The following is a 27,609-nucleotide window of genomic DNA, read 5'->3' as shown; positions in this document are numbered from 1 at the left end:
CTTGTGGGAGCTAAATTCAGTAAGACAGGGAAAAAAAAAATATAGAACAGAAAGAGTGTCCTGCCCGCACCACCAGTGTATGGGATCTACACATGGGACTGATTCACAATACGAGCACCGCCTATAGGGGCGCCACTGAAAGCCACTTAGTGGTCGCTCCTGAAGCATAAAATTAAGGCTGGCCTTTGTGTAGTACAAGCGAAAACATCAGTGATGCCATGAAACTAATGCATACGCAGCTGCAACTTTTAGCCCTGCTTTGCTCTAAGTATATGCTGCATCAATTATAGTACTTTAACAGAATAATCACTACCATTTACACCGCCTTTGCTTTGCAACTTCTTTTACTATGTGCTCGGGGTGACGCGCCTCGATGCAATAATGGGCATTCTGCACCACCCGCCGTTACATTGTGCCAGCGCTAGTCTTTTATATTGCTTCATCGGCTGAATTCGTAAGACATTAATGCAATGCCACTAAGGCTCCCGTGCCACAAAAAATATCAATGGAAAGTTCAGGAGCAGTTCGAAATATTCAGATTGACGCTAAATTTTTCAAGGAAGTTCCGCAACTAAAGAAAGATAATTGAATGGAAATGAAAAGTGAGTCAACTTTGAGTGGGGGTGGAAGTCGAATCCAGGACTTTCATGTTGTGAGACTGACATACTCTCATAGGCCGCAAAGGCTTGCTTCGCTGGTTCAAGCTGAAAAAGGTAGACCTACTGAATTCGCGATGCAAAAGTGGTCCGACAACGCAATCGCGCTCTGATTTTAATAGGAGATACTTAAACAGGCGCTCCCTATGTTTAAAGCATCACCCACAGGCTAGCCATAACAATGAATTGGATCGTGGTGATGACGCGTTTCATAGCATATACAAATGGAAATGGGTGACAAAGCGAGCTCTTACAACCGTCGTTTCGTAAAGCTTATGCGCTTAGGTAAAAGGACAAATTATTTAGAGGTGCAGCCCTTAACAAGTACTGCTCAGAGAAAACTAAATGCATCTGCCATGCGCTTGGAGCACCATGTTTAATTCATTAAATCTCGAACCCGACGCTCATCATTTTCGTCTTTACTTAGCACTTGGGCTTGAAAAATTAAGCGCCACAAAAGTATGCCGGATTGTTAGTTAGTTAGTTATATGGAGTTTTATGGCGCATAAGCAACTGTGGCTATCATGCGCCAACCGCAAGGTTGGACAATCAAGTGGCTACAGTAATGATGCTCAGATTTGGTTTAAAACATTGGCTTCCTTTAAAAATCCGTAAACAAGTGAAAAATCAACAAGTGCTTCTTGGCCTAAAAGCAATGCGGGATGAAATGGGATGTGTTCTTTGTAAAATACAGTAAAATATTTTTTCCTGTGCTCCTCGAGTTGTGAGCATGAGATTAAAATATGATTTACTGTTAGCTCATGTCCACACATTTCACATACAGGTTTGCCTTTTTTCGTTAGTAGGAAGTTATGTGTTATGTGTGTATGGCCTATGCGCAGACGACATAAAATTACCTCAATGAAACGTTTCTGATGTTCACATGATTGCCATTCTCCTAATATGGGCTTTATGGAGTGAAGCTTGTTCTCTGCTTCGCTTTCCCAATCAGCCTGCCATTTAGCTCGTAATTTCGTACGTACTAAGTTCATTCCGTCTCTATGTGGCATGTTGATTTGCTTTATTTGTAAATTTTTCGCACTTGCTGCGCATATATCTGCTCGTTCATTACCCTTTATCCCAACATGACTGGGTACCCAGCAGAATTTGATAGTATGTTTTCTTCTTGTGATATTTACTATGTTGTGTATAATGTTTCCTATCAGTGGTTGAACAGCATTTTTGGAGTTTATTGCACTGATGACACTTAATGAATCTGTGTAGATGATGCTGTTTTTGATGTTCTTATCCAATATTTTCTCCACAGCAACACAGACAGCGTAGCATTCGGCTGTAAAAACTGATGCACACTGGGGTAGTCGTGTTATTTTCTCTGTGTTATTTTGTACTATTGCACTGCCAACATAGTCTTTAGTTTTTGAGCCGTCTGTAAAAAATGCAATGCAATGTTTATATTTTTCTTTTAATGCAAGGTATTCTTGTGATATATGCTCATGTGGTGTGCGTGTTTTTTGAAACTGCGTTAGTGTGAGGTCGAAAACTGCTGGGAGGGTGTACCATGGTGGGAGTGGTTTATTTCTTGTGGCAATACTTGGCAATTCACTAATGTCTAAATCTTGGCACATTTGTTCGAAGCGCATGAGAAGCGGCTTAATCAACCGGGGCTTGTTGTTGAAGACTGTCCTAGAGGGACATTCTGTGACTACTGAATGACATAGATGTTTTGGTTGAGAACGAAGTTTCAGGATGTATGCACATGTTAGGGCACATCGTCTGTCCTTTAATGCAGGTTCATCTGTTTCTACATAGAGGCTGGGATCCCCCTCGCAGTTCACGCAGTGTGGCGATGAGGCATCACAGTTTTCAGACTGGTGTTCTTTCGAAGCACATTTTGCACATGTTTTGCGACTGCGACAACTTTGTGATCCGTGGCCGTATCGTTGGCAGTTAAAACATCTTCGGGGGTTCGGTATATAATGTCGGACTTCAACTTTCAGGTATCCTACTTCGATCTTTTCTGGCAATACGCTTGAGCTGAATGTGAGAATGAGATGTTTAGTAGGTATCTCTTTATCATCTCTTCGGATTGTTATCCTGTGCACATTTACAACATTTTGTTCTGCAAGACCTTCTAGCATTTCTTGCTCGCTTATGTGGAGGAAGTCATTATCGGAGATTACACCACGCACGGTGTTCAGAGATCTATGGGCGGTGATGGTCACATTGACATCCCCAATGCAGTGGAGGTTTGGAAGCTTTGCATACTGTGTTTCGTCGTTTAATTCAAGCAGTAGGTCTCCGTTTGCTATTTTTGTGACTTTGTATTTCGGACCAAGGACAGCTGAGAAACATTTTGACACTAGAAATGGGGACAAAGTTCGGGCCGGCTTTCCTTCAACTTCAGAGTGCACGACGTGATATTTGGGGAAGCTTTTCTTAGGTTTTTGCAGGAATTCTACAATTTCTTCGGTGCGCCTTTTTTTGTTTAGGCGATCAGTTTTTACAGTAGAAGAAGCCATGTAATATGTGTGTTGTTCGGCCAAGGTGCCAGCCGCCCACCATGGAGCCCAACAAGGGGGCAGGACAGGAACTTGCAACCAAGTCCAGTCCATGCCAGCTGTACACCACAGCTATAACCAAATATGGCGGTACTCAGGGTGGTACGCCACACAAGGTTAACCCTAGCCACCTGGAAAAAGAAAATCCAAGAAGAGAGGAGAGGACAGGACAGTTGTAGGAAAGGAGATAGGAAAGTGAAAGATGGAGGGGAGGACAGGAAAAGACGACTGCCGATTTCCCCCGGGTGGGTCAGCCCGGAGGTGCCGTCTACGTGAAGCTGGGGCCAAAGTGGTGTGTTGCCTCCGCCGAGGGGCCTTAAAGGTCCGAACTCACGGCATCGGCTCAACCACCAGGATCCACTTTTCCCCGGACACGGCGATGCCACGCACGGCTAAGCGTGGGTGCTGGGGTCCGTGGTGTCGCACAAAGCACACAAACACCTGCTTTAACAGGTGCCCCCTGCGGGTATGCCGGATTGTACTAAGTAAATGGACTGTTACAAGTTTACGCAGTAACCATAATATTTTGTTTCCCGTACCTAAATGCGAATGGTAGCGATCATCAGAAAATTCACGATGCGCTGATATTGTCTGAAGTTCTTTCATATCGAAATATGAGTGTCAAGCGGCTTGTTAACATGAAGTCAATTAGAATGATACACTCTCGGCCGTGTTGCGTCAAGCTGGTACAGTAAAACCTGTTACAAGAGACACTTGAGGACCAAAAAAGATGCCTCTTGTAACCAAAGATTCTAAAAGCACTGTATTGATCAGTTTACTGCACATCAGCATATAAATGCATTCACACGCATTAACAGGAAATTGTTCAGGAAAGCCTAAAGAAGCTATCCATACTAGTATGTATTTTTGTGAGTGCAGAGTGTATTCCTTTCCAAATTCTGGAGGTAAAGCACTTCACTTTGCAAGCCTTCCTGTTGCTCTAATACCTTTGAAGCACTCTGACATGCTCGTCACCCTCAGATGCTGACATTTTTCTTCTGAAATGTCCTCGTGGTCATCCTCTATGGCACATGTGCCATTTACTTGCGCGAGAATTGCACAGTCTGTAAGCTCTTTGGAAGCACACAAGATCCACATCTGCAGATAATTCCTCAAGAGATCCGCTACCTCAGCAGTCTCTTGGATGCTCGCCCAAGCTTCATCTTCAAAGAAGCTTTCCCCAGTATCCATATATAGGCCCTCTTACATCATGTCACATTTAAAGCCTGCTTGTCTAAAACAGTTTTTCACAGCTTCGCTTCTCAGGCCATTCCAGACATCTGAACTTCGCATCAATCACTATATTGTCTTGCTGCCTGTCGAGCCAATAGGCGTTCTACCAACCTTGTTTTGTACAGCAACCTGACAGAGTGCATAATAAGGTGGGGTGTGAAGTTTGGAGGAAAAAGTAACTTTGGTGCTGCAAGAAGCATTGTCCACAAAGAGAACATCATGATTCTGAGCTTTCATCTTGTGATCAAATTATAACAGCAAGGAGTTAAAAATGCTGGACGTCACTCATGCATTTTGAGTTGCTTTGTAGGTGACAGTAATGCATTGCCAGTGGCTGAAACAACTGGGTCATTTTCAGTTTCCAATCGTAGGGAAGCGCTCCTTCTCAGTTCCTGAGATATTGCAACAAAAAGGATGCTGATATAGAACAGAATTTAGTTAAGGGAGTCTGAAGTGCATCATGTACGAGTTGGTATGTGTCAGCTCAATTGCATGAGCACACCTGGGTTGTGTCTCTTCTAAACAGTGAAGAATTTACTCTAGGGACCTGAAAAAGTTGTCCTTAGTAACTGAGTCTCTCTTGTAACCATGTCTCTTGTATGCAATGTTGTTAAGATGGCAGACATAGGAAAACCAACCAAACCATTTTCAAATGTCTCTTATAACAGAGTTTCTCTTGTAATGAGATTTAACTGTATGAGTAAATACAATCTCCAGCGTGTTCTTTTATCACTTTTGAACATTTACCCAAGGAAAAACTATTGCTGGAGATTCCCCATAGTTTGTGTCACAGTGCATTAGCAGTGGATGCTGCTTATGCAACGATGCAAACACCGCAGGAAAATGAATACATGACGCTGCATAGAAACATACGGCTAGCAGACGACGGAGCTGGCTCCGCTCTTGGATTTACTTTTAACCCCGCTACCAGTGGCCGTCGCTTTGCACAGTGCAGCAAACAACAGGGAAAACGTAGATTCTGCACATAACTGCACAGCTCTGTTGTATTTGATTTCTGCACACAAAGAATTCTGTCATCGTGTGATGTTTCAGTTTTTTCACTTCAGTAAGATTTCTCACAGTGGCCAGCAAGAAATTGAAAAATCTGTTGCTTGGTCAGCTAAGCCCAGTACGGTGTTTGATTGAAAAAGCAAACTGACCAGGATTTTTTGGATAGCTTCAGCTTAATTTACTTCAACTACTACATAAAGGCCTGGTGCCATGCTAAAGCCAGCACTACGATGTGGCACGAGACTTGCCCTTGAACTGGCGGATCCGGTCCTCGATGACTGGACGGAAGTGCCTGATCAGGCCCTGGACGGGCCAGGCAGCACCGTCGCCAAGTGCACAGATGGTGTGACCCTCAATCTGCTTGCTGAGTTCGTAGATCATGTCAATCTCTTCCACACGCGCGTCGCCACTCACAAAACGTGGCATGATCTTGTTGAGCCAGGTGACACCCTCGCGGCAGGGCGTGCACTGACCGCAACTTTCGTGCTTGTAGAACTCAATGAGGCGCGCAATGGCCCTGATTATGTCCGTCTGCTTGTTCATCACGATGACAGCCGCCGTGCCCAAGCCAGTCTGCGCTGCGACGAGCGCATCGAAGTCCATGAGAACATCGTCGCAGACACTCTTGGGGATGACGGGCGTCGATGAGCCGCCAGGAATGATCCCCAGCAGGTTGTCCCAGCCACCGATGACGCCACCAGCGTGCCTCTCAATGAGCTCCTTGAGGGGGATCGACATTTCCTCCTCGACGGTGCAAGGAGTGTTCACGTGGCCAGAGATGTTGAAGAGTTTGGTGCCACTGTTGCGTGTGCGCCCAAAAGAGGCAAACCACTCGCCGCCACGTCGGCAGATAGTAGGCGACACGGCGACTGTCTCTACGTTGGTCACTGTAGTCGGGCAGCCGAACACACCGACGTCGGCTGGGAATGGGGGCTTCAGCCTGGGATCAAGTCAAAAACAGAGCATTGCGTATAGTATGACCATCTTAACTTAAACAGGCCATCTGAATGATTCCTTCTCTTCACAAGATGCATTTGTTCACTACCCAAGCACGCAGCATACACTAAATTAAACAACCAGAAAAATGAAAGCATGGACAGCAAACATGGTCTCGGCTGTAGGAAATTATTACACTTGCATGATTAGTTACCATTTCGAAATACCTTTGAAAGTGATAATGAGCCACCATCAAATTTCTTTTCCTTTGAGATTTCCCTTTTGTTTTAAATTTGCTCTTTTAGCAATAGACCCAGCAGGAATGCAAAGGTGGCCATTGAGAATTACTGGATACAACTGAATTCTGCAGCGAAGCTCCACACACATTCTGGACTGCCATATACTAGAACGGGTGAGGTGCATTCCTGAAGTCGGCACAATGGAAAAATCATCTGCTAGTTACATCCAGCTCCAATTTTCTCCCACTATCCACCCGGTGCTTTGCAATTGACATGCATGCTAGCATTGTTTAAAAAACATTCACTGACCTGTTTGTGCTGCGATTCTACAGCGTCATCTTAAGGCCAGCATGTGCACAACATGAGCACAAAAACTGACAACCCCGAGTGTGTTCTGTCATGGCTAATATTCCAGCTTACGTGCTGCAGATAGTTTCAATTGCATTCAAATTAGTTTAACAATCAGTTATCAAAATGCTTTTTTTTTTTTTTTTTTTTGCTGCACTGCGAAATGCCTAATCCTGAGCACTTAACCCCTGCCTACGAAGATGGCAGAGTGGGGGCTGCCGCCACTATCCGAACTAATTCGCCTGCAGAAGTGGAAGGAGCCGCCATCGCACTCGCGCTTGCCCATTCAGCCATTGACAAAGACATTACCGAAATTTGTACAGATTCTCAGGCGGCATACCGCCACTACCTAAACGGCGTGGCGACACCGGCCGCGCATCATATTCTTACCACCGCCACCTCTCTCGACCGAACAGTTAATCTAACGTGGATCCCAGGGCATGCCTCAATCCCCGGTAATGAGCGCGTTCATGCGCTGGCTCGAGAACTCTCTACCCGAGCCCCGGATAATCAGGCACCCAACTCCGCGCAGGAGGCCGCATCGGTCCTTTCTACATACCACCAAATCACCACATTCTGCAAACACAAGCGCATGACACTGCCACCACCCCACAGCACCTTGTCACCCTTATCCAGTGCTACATGGCGACAATTGCAGACGGGTTGTTTCATTTCCCCCTACCATCTCTCATGCCTTCACCCTGGCTTGCCCCCTCACTGCGACACCTGTGGCGAACCCAAATCCTCACTTTTCCACTACCTGTGGGAATGTCCTTCCCCCTAGGCAGTGCCCCCCATCCCACCTTTTCTTCCTGGGAGGCTGCTTTGCGGACAGCTCAACCCGCCGGTCAGAAATGGCTGGTAGATCGGGCTCTATGTGAAGCAAAAGCCCGTGGACTCCTGGACTAGTAGGGGACCACCCTGGAAGACTTTTTTTTTTATTAAATAAAGTTGTTTCCATCCATCCAGCCCCTAAAATGTTTCGGACGAGCCCAGCTCGTCCTCCCTGAATAGTTTCTCCTCTTGAACTTGATAATTTTGTTTGTTTTTTTACGCCAGATGGAAGCGTTTGCATGATGATTTTATTTTCTTCTTCGCGAGGAGCGCGATTGTTGAGTGAAAACATGGAATCCGGTGGTGGCGACGCATGCTCGGCTGGTCCATCAGCCCGAAAAAGTTTTTCTTTGTCATCATCTTCTTCTGATGATGATGATGTATCATCATTAGTATGTGATGATTCAGATACTGATGTTTATTTTGTATCTGGAAGCAATGAAGACAGCAATTACGCTGAAGGTAGCAGTTTGCCTGATGACGAAGAGGACAGCTCTGATGCGAGCATTGCCAGTCAAGTAAACTTCATTCTGTTAATCTGACTTGGTATGTGGTGCAGTTGTTCTGGCGACATCGAATAGTTGATTTTTACTGCAATATCATTCGAAATTAGTAATAAAAAAAATGGCCACTTTTGGTCCGAAAAAAAAAAAATTGAACACTTAAAAGGTTAAATGAACACTAAAAGGAAATACAAGTCAGGCTAGACTGAAAAGTTATCTTCACACGATAGCAAATATGCCACTTTTATTGAAAAAAAAACAAAACACCTTTATAAGCCAGAAAAATGCTTCAAAAGTACTTGCAGCATTATCGTTTTCAGGTTTGTAGGGCTGCCATGAGTGACATATTTAAGAAATTTCTCGAGGAAAACTATTTTGCAGTCTCAGCAGGCAACTACAGTCAAAATGCGAAGAAAGCAGCGTAGTTAAATTAGTGACAAATGACAAAGAGAAAGAGCACTGAATCCTACACATGGCCAGTGTGCACAGCAAGTCCAGAACTGCAAGCTCTCATTGGCATTCACACTGCTGTGCTTTCTAGGTCGCTGTTGAAATGGTTTCAATCTCACTTCAGTCCTTCAAATCAGCTTCTTCATGCAGGCCGCAGTCATTAAATTGCATGTGCTCTTTTTCTTGTTTTGTGGCATGAGCCATTATAGGGAGCACACCTCGAGCTGTGACAAGTCTGAAGTTCATTCAAGGTCTCTTATCAAGGGCAAAGGTAGAATGAAGTGAGAAAACAAGAAGTCACAGTTGACCTCGCCATTCACGCAATCATGAAATGAATCGGAGGATTAGTAACAGACTAGTGAGAAAGAATTCCATCAACGAATTAGCAGTGAGGTGGAGGGCAGAAGAATTAAAGATCTCACTACAGAATAGATATTCAGCTTTAACCAAGGATGATGACCTTAGTGTAGAAGCAATGAACAATAATTTCGGTGATATCATTACTGAGTGCGCGGTAGAAGTAGGCAGTAGGATAGTTGGAGAGGATACCGGTAAACTATTTAAGGAGACGAAAGATTTGATTAAAAAACGCCAATGTTTGAAAATTTTAAACCCAACAGACAGGATAGAACTGTCAGAGATATCAAAGCTAATCAATAAGCGTAAAGTGGCCGACATAAGGAAGTATAACAGGGAAAAATTGAGCGTGCTCTAAAGAATGGGGGCAGCCTTAGAGCGGTGAAGAGGAAGTTGGGCATAGGCAAAAATCAGATGTATGCACTAACAGATAAGGTGGACAATGTCATCACGAATATGGACAGGATAGTCAAAGCAGCCGAGGAGTTCTATACTGATCTATATAGTAGCCAAAGTAGTCAGGACAATAATGAGATAGGCAGTAGTAAAAAGCAGTCAGACGGTCCACCAGTGACGAAGGACGAGGATAAGAAAGCTTTAGAAACAATGAAACGGGGGAAAGCAGCTGGGGAGGCCCACATAACCGCAGATTTGTTGAAGGACGGGGGGGAATATTGTGGAATATTGGGCAAGAAAAACTGGCCACCCTGTATAAGCAATGCCTGGTGTCATTGACAGCACCGGAGTCATGGATTTCTCAATTCATAAGAAAGGGGACTCTAAGGACTTGAAAAATTACAGGCCATTCAGCCTACTACAGTCAAACCCGGATATATCGAACTTGAAGGGGATCGCAAAATAGTTTAATACAGAGAAATTGGCTTAAGATGCCGCTTACGATTGTGAAAAATGATACCGTATTGATCACGTAATCAACCCACTCGCATAATGAACCCACCCTCCACTTTTGCCCCCGAGAATTCGAAAAAAAAAGAAGCATTAAGGCCGGTTCACATGCAAGCTATTGAGTGATCTCAGCGACGAGCGGCAGCGACAGAGCAAAAAATTTCTAACTTGTTGGAACTGCGTCGCTCTCGCCGTCGCGACAGCTCAAAACAAGGTTTTTGAGTCACCGCCGCAGAAATCGCGAGCGTTTTCGCTTGCAAGTCGGTGGCGCGTCCCTCCATTTCACCCGTCGCATCCACAGCTCATTTATTGGCAGCGCGCCAAGATGCTGTGCAGCGGTAACGTCACGGTGTGTTTATCTTTTGATAGCTCCTGCAGGGGCGGGGAGTGAACTTGGCAGAGTGCCCTTGATGGCTTGATTGCACAAGCCTGGTTCGATTTATCACGCTGCGCTTGGGGCGGGCGGAGTTCACTGTCACAAAATCATCGGAAAGTGTGATAACTGCAAGAGCCGTTTGAAGCAAACAATGCTAAAAGCCGGAGCCATGATCGCGGCTGACCGCGTGCTTTCATTGATTCATAGATGCAAGGATGGACAACCCTCGCTATATATTAAATAATCTGCCGCTTCTTAACGTCAGATAGCCACCTAGCTTACTCTATGCCGTACATACAGCACGACGGCAAGAATGAACGACTCCCGCAAAAAAAAAAAAGTTAAATAAAATAAAAAATCTGCAGCTTCTTAACATAAGCAGCCGCCACAGCCACGCCAGCCGCCGTGCGCAGAGGGTTCACCATGGGTTTACAACACACAACACAGATGGAAGAATGCTTTGGAGATCCACTTGTGCCACGAAGGGCGTCAGTCATGTGAGATAGCCTAATTGGTTCTGTATTTCTACCCCTGAATGCTTGCAGCCCAGTAGCGAATGCACTCGATGAATGGGCACTCAGCCAAAGTTCCCTCTGTGGGCGGCCGGAGAAACAACAAACTTCAGCCACACCACCATGGCTTCCCAATGCATGCTACATATCGCTGTCGCACTGCCCGCTTAAGATGCTAGGTTTGTCAGAATAACAACTTGTGGGGCAAATTGGTGCATAATTAATGCCCAATGTGTTTCTTAATACGCTCCACAAGCTCTTTAGAAAATTAAGAAAATGGGGGTGACCGAGACAATCAGTATCATGCACACAACTCTAGATTGTATCAATGCACTGAAGTCTGTGAGTGCACTCAGTGGAACACTAATGACCAATCTATGCGATGCAGGTTCACTTTCAATGAAATTCTCAAGTTTCATGCTGAATTGCTGGTCACGTTTAACGCAATTACTGCTAAACTATGAAATGGCTTGGTTAATAATTAAATGAGGGAAGCTGTTGTGGTTACCCAGTTGTGTAATCAAGACCATGCACACTTTGGTACACAGAGGCCTAAAAGCAAACATTCTCCAATGTGGTTCACATCAAACCCTTAGCTAGGCCATTGCCTAGTTTAGCTTTATATATATATATATATATATATATATATATATATATATATTTGGTTTGTAAGCACTCGAGCAAATGCACGCACGAATGCACGTTGCCAATGTGTAAAGCACGATGTAAGCACGCGGTCTTTCATGTTTTTGCAAAGTGGAGAGGTAAATATGCTTTGACTGGTTTAGTTTATAATATTTAACGTCCCAAACTGGCTCAGGCTACGATGAACGTTGTAGTGGACGGCTCTTAACATTTTGACCTCCTAGGATGTGCACTGACATCGCATAATACCCGAGCACCTTGCTTTTTTCCCCATTGAAAAACGGCTGCCATGGCCGCCGCATCTGAGATCAAACCCTTTTGGGATCAGCAGTCAAGCTAACCACTGAACCACCTGAAAAGGGCTTTTATATATGCTGAAAAATATTTGGCAGTATCACATGCATGCAGAATCGCCACTTATCTGGCTTATTAAAGAAAAATTTCCCAGAACAGGTCACCACACATGTGGTATGTGAACAACTGGCAGGCAAGGCAGTAGCTATTACCAGAATGCAGCTGGACAGAATGCGCAGCTCTTTCTTTCTTTCTTTCCACTTACAAACCACTGAAAGCAATTCACCAACGCAGCAATTGAAATGACAACAGCACAGCCAAGGGTCACTTGAGATTGCACTTGCTGCACTGTTTGAACAATTGCGCGAAACCGACATCACTAACAGCACGTTGCACTGTTTGAGGAGTAGTGCATGTCTCACTTTTTACTTAGACATAGTGCAGAGTGAACTATGCCAAGTACAACTGCTGCTGTGAAGATTCCTTACATGCACACTTCAACACAGCACACAATCAGCCGAAGGCCACAAGCTCGTGCTGTCATCGCCAATGCACACAGGTGTAAGCGCGATAAGAGCTTGTTCATAATTCCCATAACTTCTTTCAGACCCAAGAAGGCTATTTCTCACAGTAAGTGTGCACTACAGCAAAACGGGGCCTTGTGCGATGCAATGGAAGCATCAGTGGGAGGCGGGGGCTAAAGCAGCTGAAATGACCTGCACTTTGCCAGTGCATTTGTTTTCGGTCTTTGGAAACAACGACCCTAATCCGCCTTTTGCACGAGTTCCATGCGCATGCGCGAAGTCCCAGCGGCAACTGATGGAAACATACTGGACGCCATCGACGGCGTTTCTCGTCACTGCCAGTGCACGGAAGCTGGCGACACGGTGACCGTCGCAGGCTTGGCAAAGCGATGCCAAACCACATCTGCCACATACGGTTGCTACTCTCGAGGCGTGCCGGAGTGCAAGACGCGGGTTTTCAGGGTCCCATCGGCGAGCCGCGACCAACAACGACGTGAAGCTTGAATTAGGGCTACCGAGTGTCAAGATGTGAATGGGTGACCTCAGCAACCGACTGTGTACTCTCTACTGTGCGAAAAACAGTTCTTTACAGGTATGTATGCATCCAAAGGAAATATGCATGATGAAAAGTACATACTGAAGTTAGCACCAAGCCTATAGCCCAACAGTGATAGCTGCAATGAGGATTTGCTAGGTGCGTGTTTAGTTTATGAGCGACGGGGCCTGATCGTGATGTATTTTGTCGTTTGTTTTCTTAATGTGCGAAGGGGCCAGGTAGCGCAAGGTGGCTATGTGCGCTAGACCGTAATATTTAGCATGCTTTATCGTGACTGCCGCCTGACTAGCAAGAAAAAAAAATACGGCATTTGTTATGATGTGCCGCCGTTCGCGAGCTGAGTGGTTGAGCTGGTCATGAGGCTCGCGAACAGCGGTGCATCACAACAAATGCCATATTTTTTTCTTGTTAGTCAGGCAGCAGTCACGATAAAACATGATAATTATTACGGTCTAGCGCATTCAACCGCCTGTGATATCTGCGCTATCTGGCCCTTTTGCACATAAAGAAAACAAACGACAAATACATCGCCATCAGGCCCCGTCGCAAATAAAGCAAACATGCACCGGACAAATCCTCATTGCAGCTATCACTAGTGCGTTACAGGCTGGGCGCGAACTCCAGTAGGTACTTTTCATCATGCATATTTCCTTTAGATGCATACATACCTGTAGTATCTGTGTTTTTGCCGCTCGGAGCATATGACCCACTTGACACTCTTGCACGACGCACAGTATTTTTTTTTATCTTTTATTACCTTACAAGCTCGCCTTCGTTCTCGCAAAGCATTCGGATTTTGTTCCTTCGGTGTACGCAATCAGCTGCACTTTGTTAGGGAGCTTGAAAGTCGTCATCCTCGTCCAAAGGTCTGCAATGGCACAGAAACCGCCCGGCACAAATGAGTCTCCTGGAGGGTTCATGCTCATTCACTTGCGGAGTGGAGTGCTCTAGACGTAGAACAACGTTGGTTCCTGACCGACATGCGCACCCGATGTGTAGGAGATGCGCATGTGTCACCAGGTTGTTGATTCCGCAGAAATCGCTGCAGAGGCAGAAAGATTGTGGATCCTTTCACAGCAGAATGACCATTTTCTGTGCATCGAGAACCTTTTCACCACTGCGATCACATCCGTTCTGGGGGCAGAAACCGGATACAGCTCTGAATCATCCATCCTGCAGGAGTGCATTCCGGCCGGGATAATGCCCTGTTCAGGGGGTGTGGATGAGTGCCTCTCTGCCCAGCTTCGTAGATGAAATCCTATAGCTGCACGCTTGCAGATGACGCGAGGAGGAAGCGATGCCCATTGCACCATGCCGGCACCGCGGTGACCGCATTGTGCTCAGTAACTCAAGACAACCTGCGCATGTGCGCCGCTCGCAAGTCACAGAAGACGATTCCACCTAGCTCTGCAGCATCAACAAACCCTTGGCTGCTTTGCCCTCTGAAATCCCTCTTTCTCTCTGCCTCCGCACTATCCTTTCAATTGTTCTTTTTTAACTATAATTTAAGTCGGTCGTGAATCTGCCCGCTGAGAGAGTCTCATTCTGTCACGTCGAACATAGCCCGCGCCATTGCCCGCGCTATTCGCTCTTACAATACGAAGACAGTATATGCATGTGCTATGAATGGATTGCGAAAACGCTAGCGCTGAAGCATTCCCTCATACTGCGTGAACATGAAACTGCAATCACTGTTACTAATTTCCGCCCCGAAGGCAAAAAAAAATATGGCCGATTTGAATAGTTAATCAAATATGAAGTAGGTGCGTAGCACCGCTTATCCCTGCTATACCTTTCATGCATACACTTCAGCATACTCTCTCCAAAATCTTCCCTCAGCTCACGCAAGAGGTGGCCAGTAGTCACAAAGACAAACAGCGCCGGCAGCTGCGCTTCCAAAACACACAACACACAAACCTAAGGCCCAAACATTCCGATCGCTGCCCTCGGTCGGTTGCACCCAGGCGGCGGTTTCAAAGGGACGTATGGCCAGGCATCTTCCCGAGAAGGCACCGAAAGCAGCTCCCTCTGCCGCGCATTCTCCACAGCCCGCGTTTCGCCCTGTTTCGGAGATTTATGGCCTCCGTGCCCTTTCCCCTCAAACCGAGAGACAGAGCAGTCGAGCATCCCGTTGCCCTGGAGTTTCTACCGCACGTTTCTTCCTCTTCAGCATCCATTTCACGCCGACGCTCAGTGTCTTGAGCCAATTCGTGAGCACGCTTGGCACGTTTCCTCGTTCTTTGTGCTTCTAAATTCTTGCACAGTTTAGCTGCAACACCAGATCCAGTAGACTCACGTTCCCGCTGCCTTCGTAATCATTGTGCTTCAGCACGTCGAGCTCGGCGAACCTGCGCCGCAATGCCAGATGGACCGGCTTCGTCCATTGCGACGCGAAGCAAACGCACACACGCTTGTGCAATGCTGCCCTGGGACGGCCGCCATGTCCGCAACTGACACGCCCCTCTCTCACTGTCTTACTTTCTAACTGGGTGCATCATGCTGTCGCTCCGCCCCCTCAGTGTTAGATCGCTGGATGTAGGTGTCGCCACTTTCCCTTCCTCCTCTCAAGTTCACGGAGAGATGGATGGACAGAAAAAGAGAGAAGCTTCTACTACAGCTCCGCGGCTGCTCCACCTCCTCAATGCTGAGACGCGCGCGTAGCCACCTTCTCTTTCTCCGCTCCAAGTTCACGAAGAGAGAGAGAGAGTGAGCGGCTTCGGATAGACCCCGGCGAAATCCATGATTGCGGCTAGTAGTGCTACGCACTAAAAAGGAGAGTGTTCGCTTTCTACCTGCGTTGGCGTGGATATTTCGCATGGTGCGCTTTCGTGTCTTCTGCTACACTGCCGTCCAATGTGTTTCCCACTGCTTCCCACATGATGGCACCACATCCTCCCGCGAAAGGCGGATTCGTCAGAGAGCTCTCATTGCGAAACAGAGATGACATAACTAGTCATTTTTCGCAGGCCGCTTAGATGTGCACAGGTTTCGGGACTTGCATTTGTTATTCCAATACAACCACCCATTCATGAAGATCACTAACGCAAGGAATAATCGACCTAGCAGTTAGTTTCCTGTGTCCCTTTAAGCAGACAATAACTGCCAATAAGCAAATGACCCCTGGGTACACAGCACATCTCAACATGTCATACTGGATACTCACAGGTAGCCTCCTAAACTCTGTGCGAGAGTGACAAGACACAGAGTAGGCTAGTCTTGCAACAAAGCAGTACAATCAGAGATGTTGCACCACAAATTGATTTGTAGGAAAAGCAACATTAATGCAGCAACCAAGATAGAAGAAGTGAAAAAAGAAGGAAAGCAGCCATTTGTTAAGTTTTCTTGTTACCAAAACAAAAAGCTAACCACGAGGCAAAATTATTAGCGCACGGTTCCTTCAACCTGGTTGATTCTGTGTACTCTCGTGATCAGTCATCACAGGAACACTGCCCGTTGTTACCAAGTTAGTTGCATCCCATTACAGCTGTTCATGCAAACTCAGCAAATGTCACTCCACTCTTCTTTTCCACTAAAACAATGTCACTTTGCCATTTTTATTTGGCTAAAGCATATCGCCAAAGTAAAGTAAGCATTTCTTTTCATTGCAAGGATAACTCAAACAAATAACACACATTCAACAAGAACCCAGTTTCTATATGTTTTCTGGAATAAAAAGAAGAAAAGTCGAATTTAGCTATAAATCCTGAAAACAAGGGTCTCCAACTGCACTGCACCTTATTTTCATAAGCAATTTTATGAATTTAAGGCCACACTTTTTGTTTCTTGACGATCATGCAAAAAAAAAAAATAACAACCAGAACATACAGCTGGTTGATTTTGGAAGAGAACACAGCATGGGTGGCTGGAAATGTGACTTCACGAATTCAAGGAAGTGTCGACCTACCTTGGTTTGCCCTGCTTGCCCTCTATGGACTCGATCAGTGCTGTCTCTTCACCACAGATGTACGCTCCTGCACCACGGTGCACGAAGACATCAAAGTCATAGCCGGAACCACAGGCATTCTTGCCGATCAGGCCAGCCTGGTATGCTTCACGGATGGCAATCTGCAGGTTGGATGCCTCATTGTAGAATTCCCCACGTATGTAGATGTAGGCAGCACAGGCACCCATGGCACGGCCAGCAATGAGGCAGCCCTCGACAAGCGTGTGTGGGTCATGACGCATAATCTCCCGGTCTTTGCACGTTCCTGGTTCACCTATATAAGTAAGGAACAGACAAAGGTGCTACCACAATAGTTTGTTAAGTTTAACAAAGTGTATTCTGCCATGCACTGTTCACACAAAGAGTACCAAATGAATATGTGAAAAAACTAAGCTTTAAAACGAGAAATCACAGTGCAACACACAGGGAAGTGAAGTACACAATATGCGGCAGAGCATGTCATCTAATACAACTTTTCCAGCACCGCAATTTCAAATGCTAAGACATACAAACTTTCTCAGGCCTCTGTCTTAAGTCCTACCTGCAACCAACAGTACATTGCCGTTCCGTCCTAAACACTCAAAGGAACAGTCTACTGACTTCTCCAACAATATTTTTTTTTTTTATGCTTCGATTGAAAGCTTCCTTACAAAATGATGAGTACCTGACTGTGACACTGAAAAACAAAGAACAATTTGACTTAATTTTTCCACAGAGTAGTCCCATTTTTTTCAATTATGTGCAGCATGTGCAAACCCCAATACTGGGGACAAAATATAAGCTTGATATAGTAACTCTACATAATTCTATAAACATGCCTGCCACATTGCCTAGGTGGAATGCAGTCAGTGGCAATATTGTGGATAGCATTAGCACAGATTATAATCGAGAGTACTAAGGCAGCTTTAAAAAGCATAAAATGAAGGAATGAACTAAAGAAAACTGCCAATATCCATAAAAAATACCAACAACCATTCTTGCCTGTAGCTGATGGATGGATGGACTGGATAAGAGCTTCCCCTTTGAAACGGGGTGGTGGCAGTTTCCACCATGTTCAGCCTTTTTTATTTTTTCTTTTTTTTTTCTTATATATCCTGAATGCTGTTATAAATTTGTCAACTACTTTATCATTTAATTTGCTATATTTTTTGTTCTACCCTTTAACTTTATGCCACCTTGCTTTCTAGTCACCAATCTTCCACTCGCTTTTTGCAAACATTCACCGCAGATTCATTCACCCGACCACTGGTGTCTCCAAACCTTAGGGCCTTAGTGACTGTGCCTGCTGACAACCGGATGGATACCACAACATTCGAGTATCAGATGGTCAATTGCTTGTACGGATTTACCACACTAATACTACAGCACTGCTGATGGCAGCACCGCTACAAGTATACTGCTGTCTTCGGTTATGCAATTTTTTTTGAAGAACATTAAAAGTAGATCCAGCAAGATAAAACCATAAAAGTTGTGTAATTTACTTAGAATTAAAAGTAGGCCACCTTAAAGGGACACTAAAGACAGCCAAAGATGGTATGAAAATTTAATAAACTACATTTGGTGACACTGTCGCCGCTTATCCGGCAGCAAAAAATCGAATAATTGCTGAGATATTGCGATAAGAAGTTGAGGTTTTTTCTTGTTCCCGCCGGTCGAATTCAAACTGTGGCCTCCGACTACGTAGTTGGAGTTGAGTGACGCACACTATGACGTAAGTTGGAGACTCCGTGATAGCTAGCGAGCCGGCGCGGCCCGCGGCGTCGCATCCCTCAAGGGCCAACTTGGCAACAGCGTACTCGCAATGACGGCCTCAGCCGAAATAAATAAAACGATGAAGAGAGTAATTTACCGAGCGATGGGCCCATAAAGGAAGAAAAAAAAAACATAGAGCGCTTGTAATGCACAACACTTTACATTTTACTCAAGCTTTCGCGCTCCTTGCACTGTGTATAAACAAACCGAGCCCTCGGTCATCGCAACGCTTCCTGACATGTTTACATACAAATAAGATTTAGTTACCAGCAAAATAGTGTCCTCGCTGCTGCGCTTGTCAGTTTTGAAGCTTCGTCGCACTTTTTTCCTTCAAGGTTTGTGCTACAGCTCAGTGTTCAGCGAAAATTACGTCCACGGTAGCAGAACATGACCGAAGTGCCGGCGCCACTACATTTGCCAGCGCTGTGAAATTCCACATGGTAAAATGGATCCAGTGCACAATATAATGCGCATAGGCATCCAGAACATTAGTTGCAAGACGTGAGAGCAGGCAGCATGCGCCGATGATGAAGAAGTTGTAATTTTTAGACCGGCAGCAGAAACACTTTATTGTAAATGGGGTCATAACATAAAAACTAGAAATATTCCCAAGGTTCCTGTGGCGCGGCGTAGTCGAGCGGTTAGCGCCGAACGTTACGGAGCAAGCAGTAGCGAGTTCGAGTCTTACCGCTTACGGCGGTTTCTTCTTTTTTTTTACAAATCAATTTTTTTTAACCTTTTGTATTGTATTTCTGGTGCTTCGTTATTTTTAGTTTTTACTTTTTACCCGACGCCCTTTTTTTCGCCGGGCGACGAGCGCAATATATCGACGCTCTCCTTGGTATGAGCGGCAAGTATGCCCCTTTTGTTTACGACGCCTGCAAATTGCACGTTGAAGGTCTTGTTGACACAGTATATGTTGGTCAGATGTGCCATGATTTAGTGAACAATTGAATGATAATGCGTTTTTCCTTCGGTACTTAGCATATGTATGCTTTTCGTGGCGTACGTAGCTGCAGTCAAGCGGTCAGGTCGCAGTCGAAGCGGCAACGGCGGCGATATGTTGGCGCAGAAGTGTGAACGGAGGAGTGTGTCGGTGGTAGCGGATTTCGCTCGCTCGTGCCTCCGAATGCTCAAATGGGAACCATCAAGGCGCATCTGCTGCTCCAAGCTCGTAATTCAGGCGCTGCAGGTTCAAACAAACTATCCGAGTGCGCACGAAATGCCTGAGCCGAAACATAACCAAAACTGAAGTGGGCGCCTGTGGCGCCTCCAAGTATATTTTTGTATTTGCCTTGCAACGTTTACGTTGTCTTTTCGCCGTCGTTTACGTATGATAAAAGCGTGTTATCATCTTTGAGAAAAAACGTACTACCGCATTCAAACATGCAACGTAATTCGCATTTGTCAGCCTCCGGGATCCCTAGCGCGTCACGTGATTTGTAGTTGCGAGCCTCGGCCGTTTGGCTGTGGTGGCGATACCTGTATTTCTGTTATTCTTCTTTACTACCTTATAACAGCTCTGTTTTCAGTAAGAGTGGTCTTTTTGTAATCAGGAACTGGCATTCTATCGATGCAAACCCACTTCCTTTCTCTCTTTAGTGTCAAAATGACCGTCTGTGAGACGCTGTGGCATAGTAACAAAATATAGTTTCTATGCCACTACCACCCTTTCAGACCAGACTTCCACACCAACATAAAACAAAAATTCCTGCTTAAACCATGCATTCTACCCTCGTTACTGCCACTAAAGGTGAAATCTACGAGATTATGCTAGTATACAGATGTAAAGAAACCAGACAAATGTTCATATTTTTAGAGTGCTGGAACATAAAAGCAGAAACACTACAAGCACTGTTCAAGACTACCAGCACACAAATTGGAGATGATGTCAATGAGCTGAGCATATGGACTAGAGCTTCATTTTGCTAGGTTACCCTTGTATTGAAGCCGCAGTAACGCCGTAGATTGAGAGATATTATACTAGTCCTGCAATGTATGTCATAAACAAGACAGAAGGATATGGGGCAGGAATGCCACACTTTTCTTGTTTGTGACACCAGCTTCTGAAAAGCCACCGTTCTTAGCTGTTCACTAGTAAATATGCCTCACAAAAATAAGAAACATGTTATCTACCTCTGCTGCTCGTTTACTGGATACAGTAAATAAATCTAAAGTTTACTTGACAAAATAAATGTGAAATATGTTTCCTTTGTTTGTGTACTACATGTACAGGTGTGGCCAAAACATTACGAAGTATATTTTAATGTTTTAATATTTATCACTAATTCTACAGAGAATATGTGATGTTTTCCTAGATTCACACATGTATAAATTACTGCCTAACTTTTGCTAGGTAAAGCAAAAGAAGAGTTTGACTGCCAAAGCACGCTCCATATTGTTATGGCCAGGGGGACTGCACATGTTGCAGTCTAGTAGACCTGGACATGGTCGTTTTCAGACTGTCTTCAGACTGGTGGTGACACTGATCTTTTGACATGACATGCCTGATGATTTTTTTAGAAAATGTGACATCATTTACATGCCACTGCTACCAGTAGCATGGAAAGAGTAACAGGACTTGATTTCCTCAACTCTGTTGGGTTTCAAGGTCATGGAAAAGCTGCATGAAGTTTGAGTTAAATACGGCTATAACTTAGCCACGCACTCTAGAAATGGGAAAATATATTGAACACCTCTACTGATCGAACTGAGCCTCAGTTGTTGGACCTTTCCTGAAAATTTTCACTGCCTTGGGCAGAATGGTGTCTTGCAACAATCGACTATTCTTTCAGAGCATAGAAAAATTATGGTGTGAATCAAGGTTTTGATGAACCCAATCACTGTGCAACACACAAGGGGTTTACATGAGACCGACAAAGTAGGGTCGGGGAGGCTTATCGGACTGAAAACCGGCTATCAGGCTCATGTATACGCTAGGGGGTTGAGCTAAACGACCGCCGCCAGACCGACTGCAGGGGGTGGGTTGGCTCGACTCTACCCGATGGGCGAGGGGCATGTATACGCTGATGCATTGGGCAGGCGCCCCCTCTCTTGCCTCCTTGCTGGTCGGGGACGGGACCGTGAGCTGTTCGTCTGAGCATTCCTCCTCCTCTCCTGCCTGCGCCTGGTTCACTTGCTCGACGCAAGGTGTAGCAGCGATCTTTGCCCGACAGAAACGAGCTCACGTAAACCCGGATGGGTCGAGCTGGCTCAGCTCGACAACCGGCTCCCCGCTACCCGACCCGCTTGCATCGGGCTCATGTATGCAAGGCTACAGTGCTGAACAAATCAATGCATATTGTAGTCGTATGAGCTAAACGGCAAAAAGAATCGAGGCTGCTGTGCAGCTGCTGAGGTAAATAAAACATCCATAAAAACTGACTCGTACTGTGTGATATCAATGTTCCAGATAAAACAAAGTACTTGAAATAATCAAATGTATATTAAACAAACAGCTCCAACACACATTGCCAAACTACAACTTTCAATTCAAGCTTCCAACAATTGACCCTTTCGGGACAGCTCCGTAGGAATTCAGTGCCATATGACCGATGGCTTTCGATGCACTGCCAAATGCAAATTTCTGTACGATGAAATGCATAGCTGCATTTAGACAGATTTGGTTTCTGCATAGTTCACTTTTTTGGCAGATTTTTTTTATGGCAGCAGTAGAGAGTTTTTATGCGCACCCGTCAATGATGGGGAAGAAGGCTTTAGCCTAAACCAGCAAACAGCCCGAAGTCGACTTTGCAAGCTTAGACTTGAGCTTCGATGATACATCAGGCAACTATCAGTCTGGAACTTTAATTAGTGGCCAATGAAAGCTTGCAACTTTGGCTTGCTATCCTCACCCTGCTGCTTCATTTCTATGCTCTATGGTGTCAGCACTAGGGTTTCAGCAACAAGGAAACATTCAGGCGTGGCTCCTTCAATGGGTGCAAAGCTCTTTCAGCAGCACTGAGTGGAGCCTGACCATCTCAAAGAACAGCCCCTAGAGCAGCGCTAGATTACACGCTGCCAGTGTGCCACAAGAAGTGCCAGCCAAAAAATGTTCAAAAGCCCACAAACTGGAAGGTGTGTTATGAGCAGAGGAAGAGCAAGACAAATGTTATCTATTTAATAATGTTGTTATGACAATGCCAAACCCTCAAAATGGACTTTACCCCATAACTAGGGGTTGGACTTTTCGGTTTAAACCGAAATACACCAATAAAAGTACGCCGAAAGCATTTTAAAAGGTTCGGTTTAACCGAAAAAAGGACAGTGCCTTTTCATGCACACCGCGAACTCCCGAAGACAGGAGAACATAACAACAGTGTTCAATCCAAGGCATGATGTGGGACAGCAGGATGGTTGGTTTAAGCACAGCGGTTGATTTTTTTTAGGCATTGTTCATGGCCACATGAATGGGGAAAGAGTGGCAGCCGTGCTTCCCAACCCTCATAAACATATCAAGCGTCCGACAAAGGGCGCTTGCAGCAAGGCGGGAATAGAGGGGCTTTAGGCAGGCACTTCGAAGGGCGTAGGACCGACCAGAACACTTGCAGCGTAAGTGCATCCAAGAAACGCCAGTTTCTTGCCACGCGACACTTCTCAGACACAAGTCGAGAGAAGCGCATTTGTTTTTTAAGTGATTTGCTTTATCCAAAAATTTGATTGTAGTGAATAACAATTCAGTTATCCATTTGTCTAACGTGTGAATTTGTTTACATATGCATTTTGTCATAATAATTTTCATCACGACAATCGCATTTTCTTACAGGAGCTTAGCTGTATATATAACCAACTGTACATTAGTGCATAAAACAACATGAAAGAAAAAAATCCAAAATGAACACTACGTCACTTTTAGCTCCAGACGGATGCCTCTTATCTCACCGAAAAAAAAAAGATATTTTTTCCACACAAAATAATATTAACCAAAAAAAAAAAAAAAAAAAAAAAAACGGAAGTTCATTTTGTTAGTGCAGTTGGGAGATTGGATATATGAGACTCCCAATAACTGCTTCCGGACCTGAATTGGGACCACTGCTTCCTAACAGCGCAAAAAAAAAAAAATCTGCAGATAGACGTGCCAAATTTTTTTTACAAATAATAAATGTGACACTGCAGCATTTTTCCATATCCTGAAGTATTCTTATTACTGTGTTTTATTCTGATATTCTAACTTTTTTGCTCAAGGCTTTTTTTTCAGCAAGCTCTTAGAGTAAAATATTTTTTACATCCTTTATAATGGTAAACCTAACTTTCATATGGATCTGAAAGAACATCTGAATAAATACATTTTAGCAAATTTTACAGCAGAATTGTGGAAATATTTCATTGGATAAAATTTCGTTTTCAAGACCCTTCAGGGTCCCGTTTTACTAAATGGCCCTGAAAGACTTAACATAAGGCCTCGTCAAGCTGTCCCTACAGCTTTTTGCCTCGGAGACCGTCAGCATTGTCAAATGTTGAAAATAAAGGTGATTTGCTTTGATTTTCATTTGATATGTAACCCATATTTTCAAAAGTAAGAAAAGAGGCATCCTGCCACCTTTTGTATATTCTAAAATATTTTAATTAACACTTTTAAATTTTGCATGTATGCTTTTTCAACATTCTAGTAATTTTCCCTCCTAAAAATTGAATGCACATTTCGCATTAATGTATCCTACATAACATGAAGACTGGCACTAGGCAAGAGTTCAGGCCCTCAGCAACGTGCCTCGAACAAATCCAAAATCCAGATACACTGATGCAGCAGGATACTTGGGAAGACAAGCACACTCTACTAGCGTCGTGGATTCCACATTTACAGAAAATACAACTAATTCAACAAATGACACTGACGCAGAAAATTAGGCTGCAATATCCTCAGCCCTCCAGGCATGCAAAGAACAAGCCATCATCCTGATTCACAGTCTGCATGCAGAAGCTACCAAAAGTGAAGAATTTACAGCACAACACTGCAAATTGTTTGCCACGCCATATGTACTCCGGGACACACCTACCTGGAAGGAAACTAGGCCACAAACTCCTCAGCCCGAGGATATGCTAACCAGATAAATGCCACAGGAATTTTAAAGAACCCAAAACGTACCCAAGAAATATACCGACATACTCCTGCATTACAGACCTGACAGAAGAAAATATTCCCCACCCCATCCAAAACTAAAGAGAGCAGAAGCAGTCATCCTTCTAATCCAAACCAAAAGTCACGTACTTGGCACCTTGCTACAGGATCTCGCCCACCACCTACAGATACAAATGCACATTATGTGACGTGCCAAACACCCTACAACACATGATATGGAGATGCAAGGGACTTCATAATGCTATAACCACTAAAGACTTAACAAAAAAATTAGACCGTCTCATAGACGTCTCTTAAGAGGAGTATGGCGACAGCATACCCTTCCTCTCCTATCATTTGCCTCTCATCTTTTGCCTGTTATAGGCATTCGTTGCAGTGCTACATAGCATAATTGGTTTACAGGAAGGAAAGGCGCAGTATCTGTCACCCTTTCTGAGACAAGGCAAGTCTGAGTTTGGATGGTACACCATCGTTCCTGTCTTGAGGGGTTTATTAGCGTGCGTTCAAGTGTGGGATTGCAGATGGCAGGAAGTAGTAAGTGGTTATTTTATTGCTAGACAAGAAAACATCTCGTGGAACATGACAAATCTCGCGCACAAATACTGTGCACAAATCTCGCGTACGGGATTTCTTTCCATGAGCCTAGAAAGGTTTTCACCTTAATAGCAGTGGGAGACCCAGCTGTCAAGCCCCAACCTAGATGGTTAGCATAGTTTGGTAGACCAGACACAGAAGATGGCTCGGGCCCACGGCTTTCTGTATTAGGAGGCTACCCACCTAAGGCGAATATTTCATGCCTGCTTCCAGCAAAAGTTTCTCTCTCTATAAAATCTGAAACTGAAAGTTTTTTTTTGTTTTTCATGTTATGCATAGAGATTGAGTAAATATTATTCATATGTATGGAGGAGCATTTAAATAGCTACCTTTTGATATATGTTACACAAGGGTAGGCTAAAGTTTTTCGTGTATTAAGAATGTTTTTCTAAGACCTCTCAGAATCACCCGCTTTTTTCACAGTTCCTACAGTTAAACCATACCAATGAAGAAAAGGAAAAGAACAGAGTCGCTGAAAAGTTCATTCTTGCAAACAAAGTTGCAGCCATATGAATACAACTGTCACTGTGAAACACCTTTACACACCCATAAATCCCAACACTGAAGTAATAGCTCACAGCCTGGATTTTCACTTCTGTGTCTACCTGAAACTGCAAAAGGGCGGAAAAACACGTGGATAAATTTCGTATCGCCAATGAGCCTCTGCTATGCTTTACATATGCCCACCTAAACATGGGGAGTTTTGTTTAGTTACGTTGAAAACTTCATTTCAGACACAAATGTCGCCTTCCCATAGAAATTTCTAAATCCTTTCCTGTTTGAAGACAAGTTTCGTCGCACTGCTGACTGCTGCCAATGTCAAGGTGCAGTCAGCCCTCTTCGCAACTGGAGAAAAGCCAAATCCGCTTGTTCCGACTTGCGCAGCCCGACTGGCCATCGCATCAGGATGTTCTTTTCGTGAGTACGGGCCTCGTACAGCCAGCGGATAAAATTACGCAATGTGTTGTGGCGTTTTACACAATTTCCAGTGTACGACGGCGGGACGAACGTCGACGAAATCGCCAATGATGGAGGATAGTTGGTCCTCTTATTATAAAACACCTCCAACCTACCACCTCCCTACAAAACATGTCAGCGTCCCCTCTAAGTAATAACATTAAATAACGTGCTAGTTTGAAATAATGCGCTTTCAAAGAAACAGTGAAAGTGTAGATGTAATAACTAAAGCCGACGCAGCCTGCATGCAAAAGTGCATTTAAACTCCTTCACAACGTGCACACGTCATTCCAAACAGAATCTAGCAGTAACTACGTTACGTTTAGTGCATGCATTAGTTCTCAGAGCTTTCAGATTGAAGGAGTGCGCCAGAAAGGTGCTTCACCTTCGTCCGCATTGACCACCAAATACTTGGGCCTGCCGTCCGAGGGCTTGTTCATGAAGCTCCATTTGAGGCCTGATGGAAAGCCCGCGCCTCCTCTTCCCCGTAGACCGCTCTTCTTGATCTCGTCGATAATCCAGTCGGGTCCTTTCAGCACGATTTCCTTCGTCTTGTACCAGTCCCCGCGGCTCATCGCGCCCTTCAAACGCCAGTCGTGGCGACCGTACAGATTCTGGAAGATGCGGTCCTCATCCTTGAGCGGCCCAAACTTCGTTTTGGTTTGGGGCGGAGGCGTAGCAGCTGGAGCACCTGCTGCAGCGTTGTAACGGCAAGACGTCGTCAACGGGCCGCGACCCCCGAGCCGAATTAGGGCCTGGAGTCGCACCGACACGGGCCAGCTGGTCGCCATTTTAGAGCCGTATGAGCCCCGTGCAGGGACGGCCTTCCGTCGACGTCTGACGACTCATGCTTCTTCCCCCCCCCCCCCCCCTTTTTTTTTTCTTCTTTTTTTTTTCGGTGATTGTTTCGGTTTTTGTTCCTTGGCTTATAGCGGTCTTTTGGAATGAAGCGATATCATTCCTTAATTCGTTCAAGTACGCTTATATGAAAATTTCTTCAAGGAAGATGAAGCAAGTTGCCGTTCTCGAGCGAAAACCGTTGACAAGCACACAAGCGCGCCCGAGTGCCAGCGTAAGCTTTGAATGTTTTCTACCACTGTCGATCAGTATGTGCATGGTGTTCGACGAGGTCGAGTGAGTATATGGCGATCTTTAATTCTCATAAAGTGAATATTCAGTATATCATATATATCGCATTTACGAACTTTATTCAAATTTGTTACAGGTACTGCTTGAAAAGGGTCCTCAGTATAATGGTATCTGTCATCTTAATTGCCTTGCTGTACGTTTTTGTTTTCAAGCCAGCTATGGAATCTTTGGGTATTTCAATTTCATCCGTACGATTTTACGAACGTCCGTATGCTTGCGCAGTTCACACTCGATCG

General features: G+C 44.9%; 1 protein-coding gene and 1 long non-coding RNA gene across 2 annotated transcripts in view; both read right to left on the bottom strand.

Moving 5' to 3' along the window:
* Positions 1 to 27,609, bottom strand: part of LOC146180250 (uncharacterized) — a 437,831-nt gene that overhangs the window by 308,195 nt on the left and 102,027 nt on the right. The window lies entirely within an intron of this gene.
* Positions 5,574 to 27,067, bottom strand: ND-51 (NADH dehydrogenase (ubiquinone) 51 kDa subunit). The gene is made up of 3 exons (XM_084579465.1): positions 26,610 to 27,067; positions 16,804 to 17,116; positions 5,574 to 6,359 (listed from the first exon to the last, which is right to left on the bottom strand). Exons 1-3 carry the CDS (start codon positions 27,013 to 27,015, stop codon positions 5,645 to 5,647), a joined length of 1,434 nt encoding a protein of 477 aa, XP_084435591.1. The 5' UTR covers positions 27,016 to 27,067; the 3' UTR covers positions 5,574 to 5,644.

Source organism: Amblyomma maculatum, chromosome 9, assembly GCF_055883805.1.
Source record: "Amblyomma maculatum isolate TAMU_Amacu chromosome 9, ASM5588380v1, whole genome shotgun sequence".
NCBI lineage: Eukaryota > Metazoa > Arthropoda > Arachnida > Ixodida > Ixodidae > Amblyomma > Amblyomma maculatum.
Note: the sequence above shows the minus strand (reverse complement) of the source record. Positions and strands in the feature narration are given on the sequence as shown.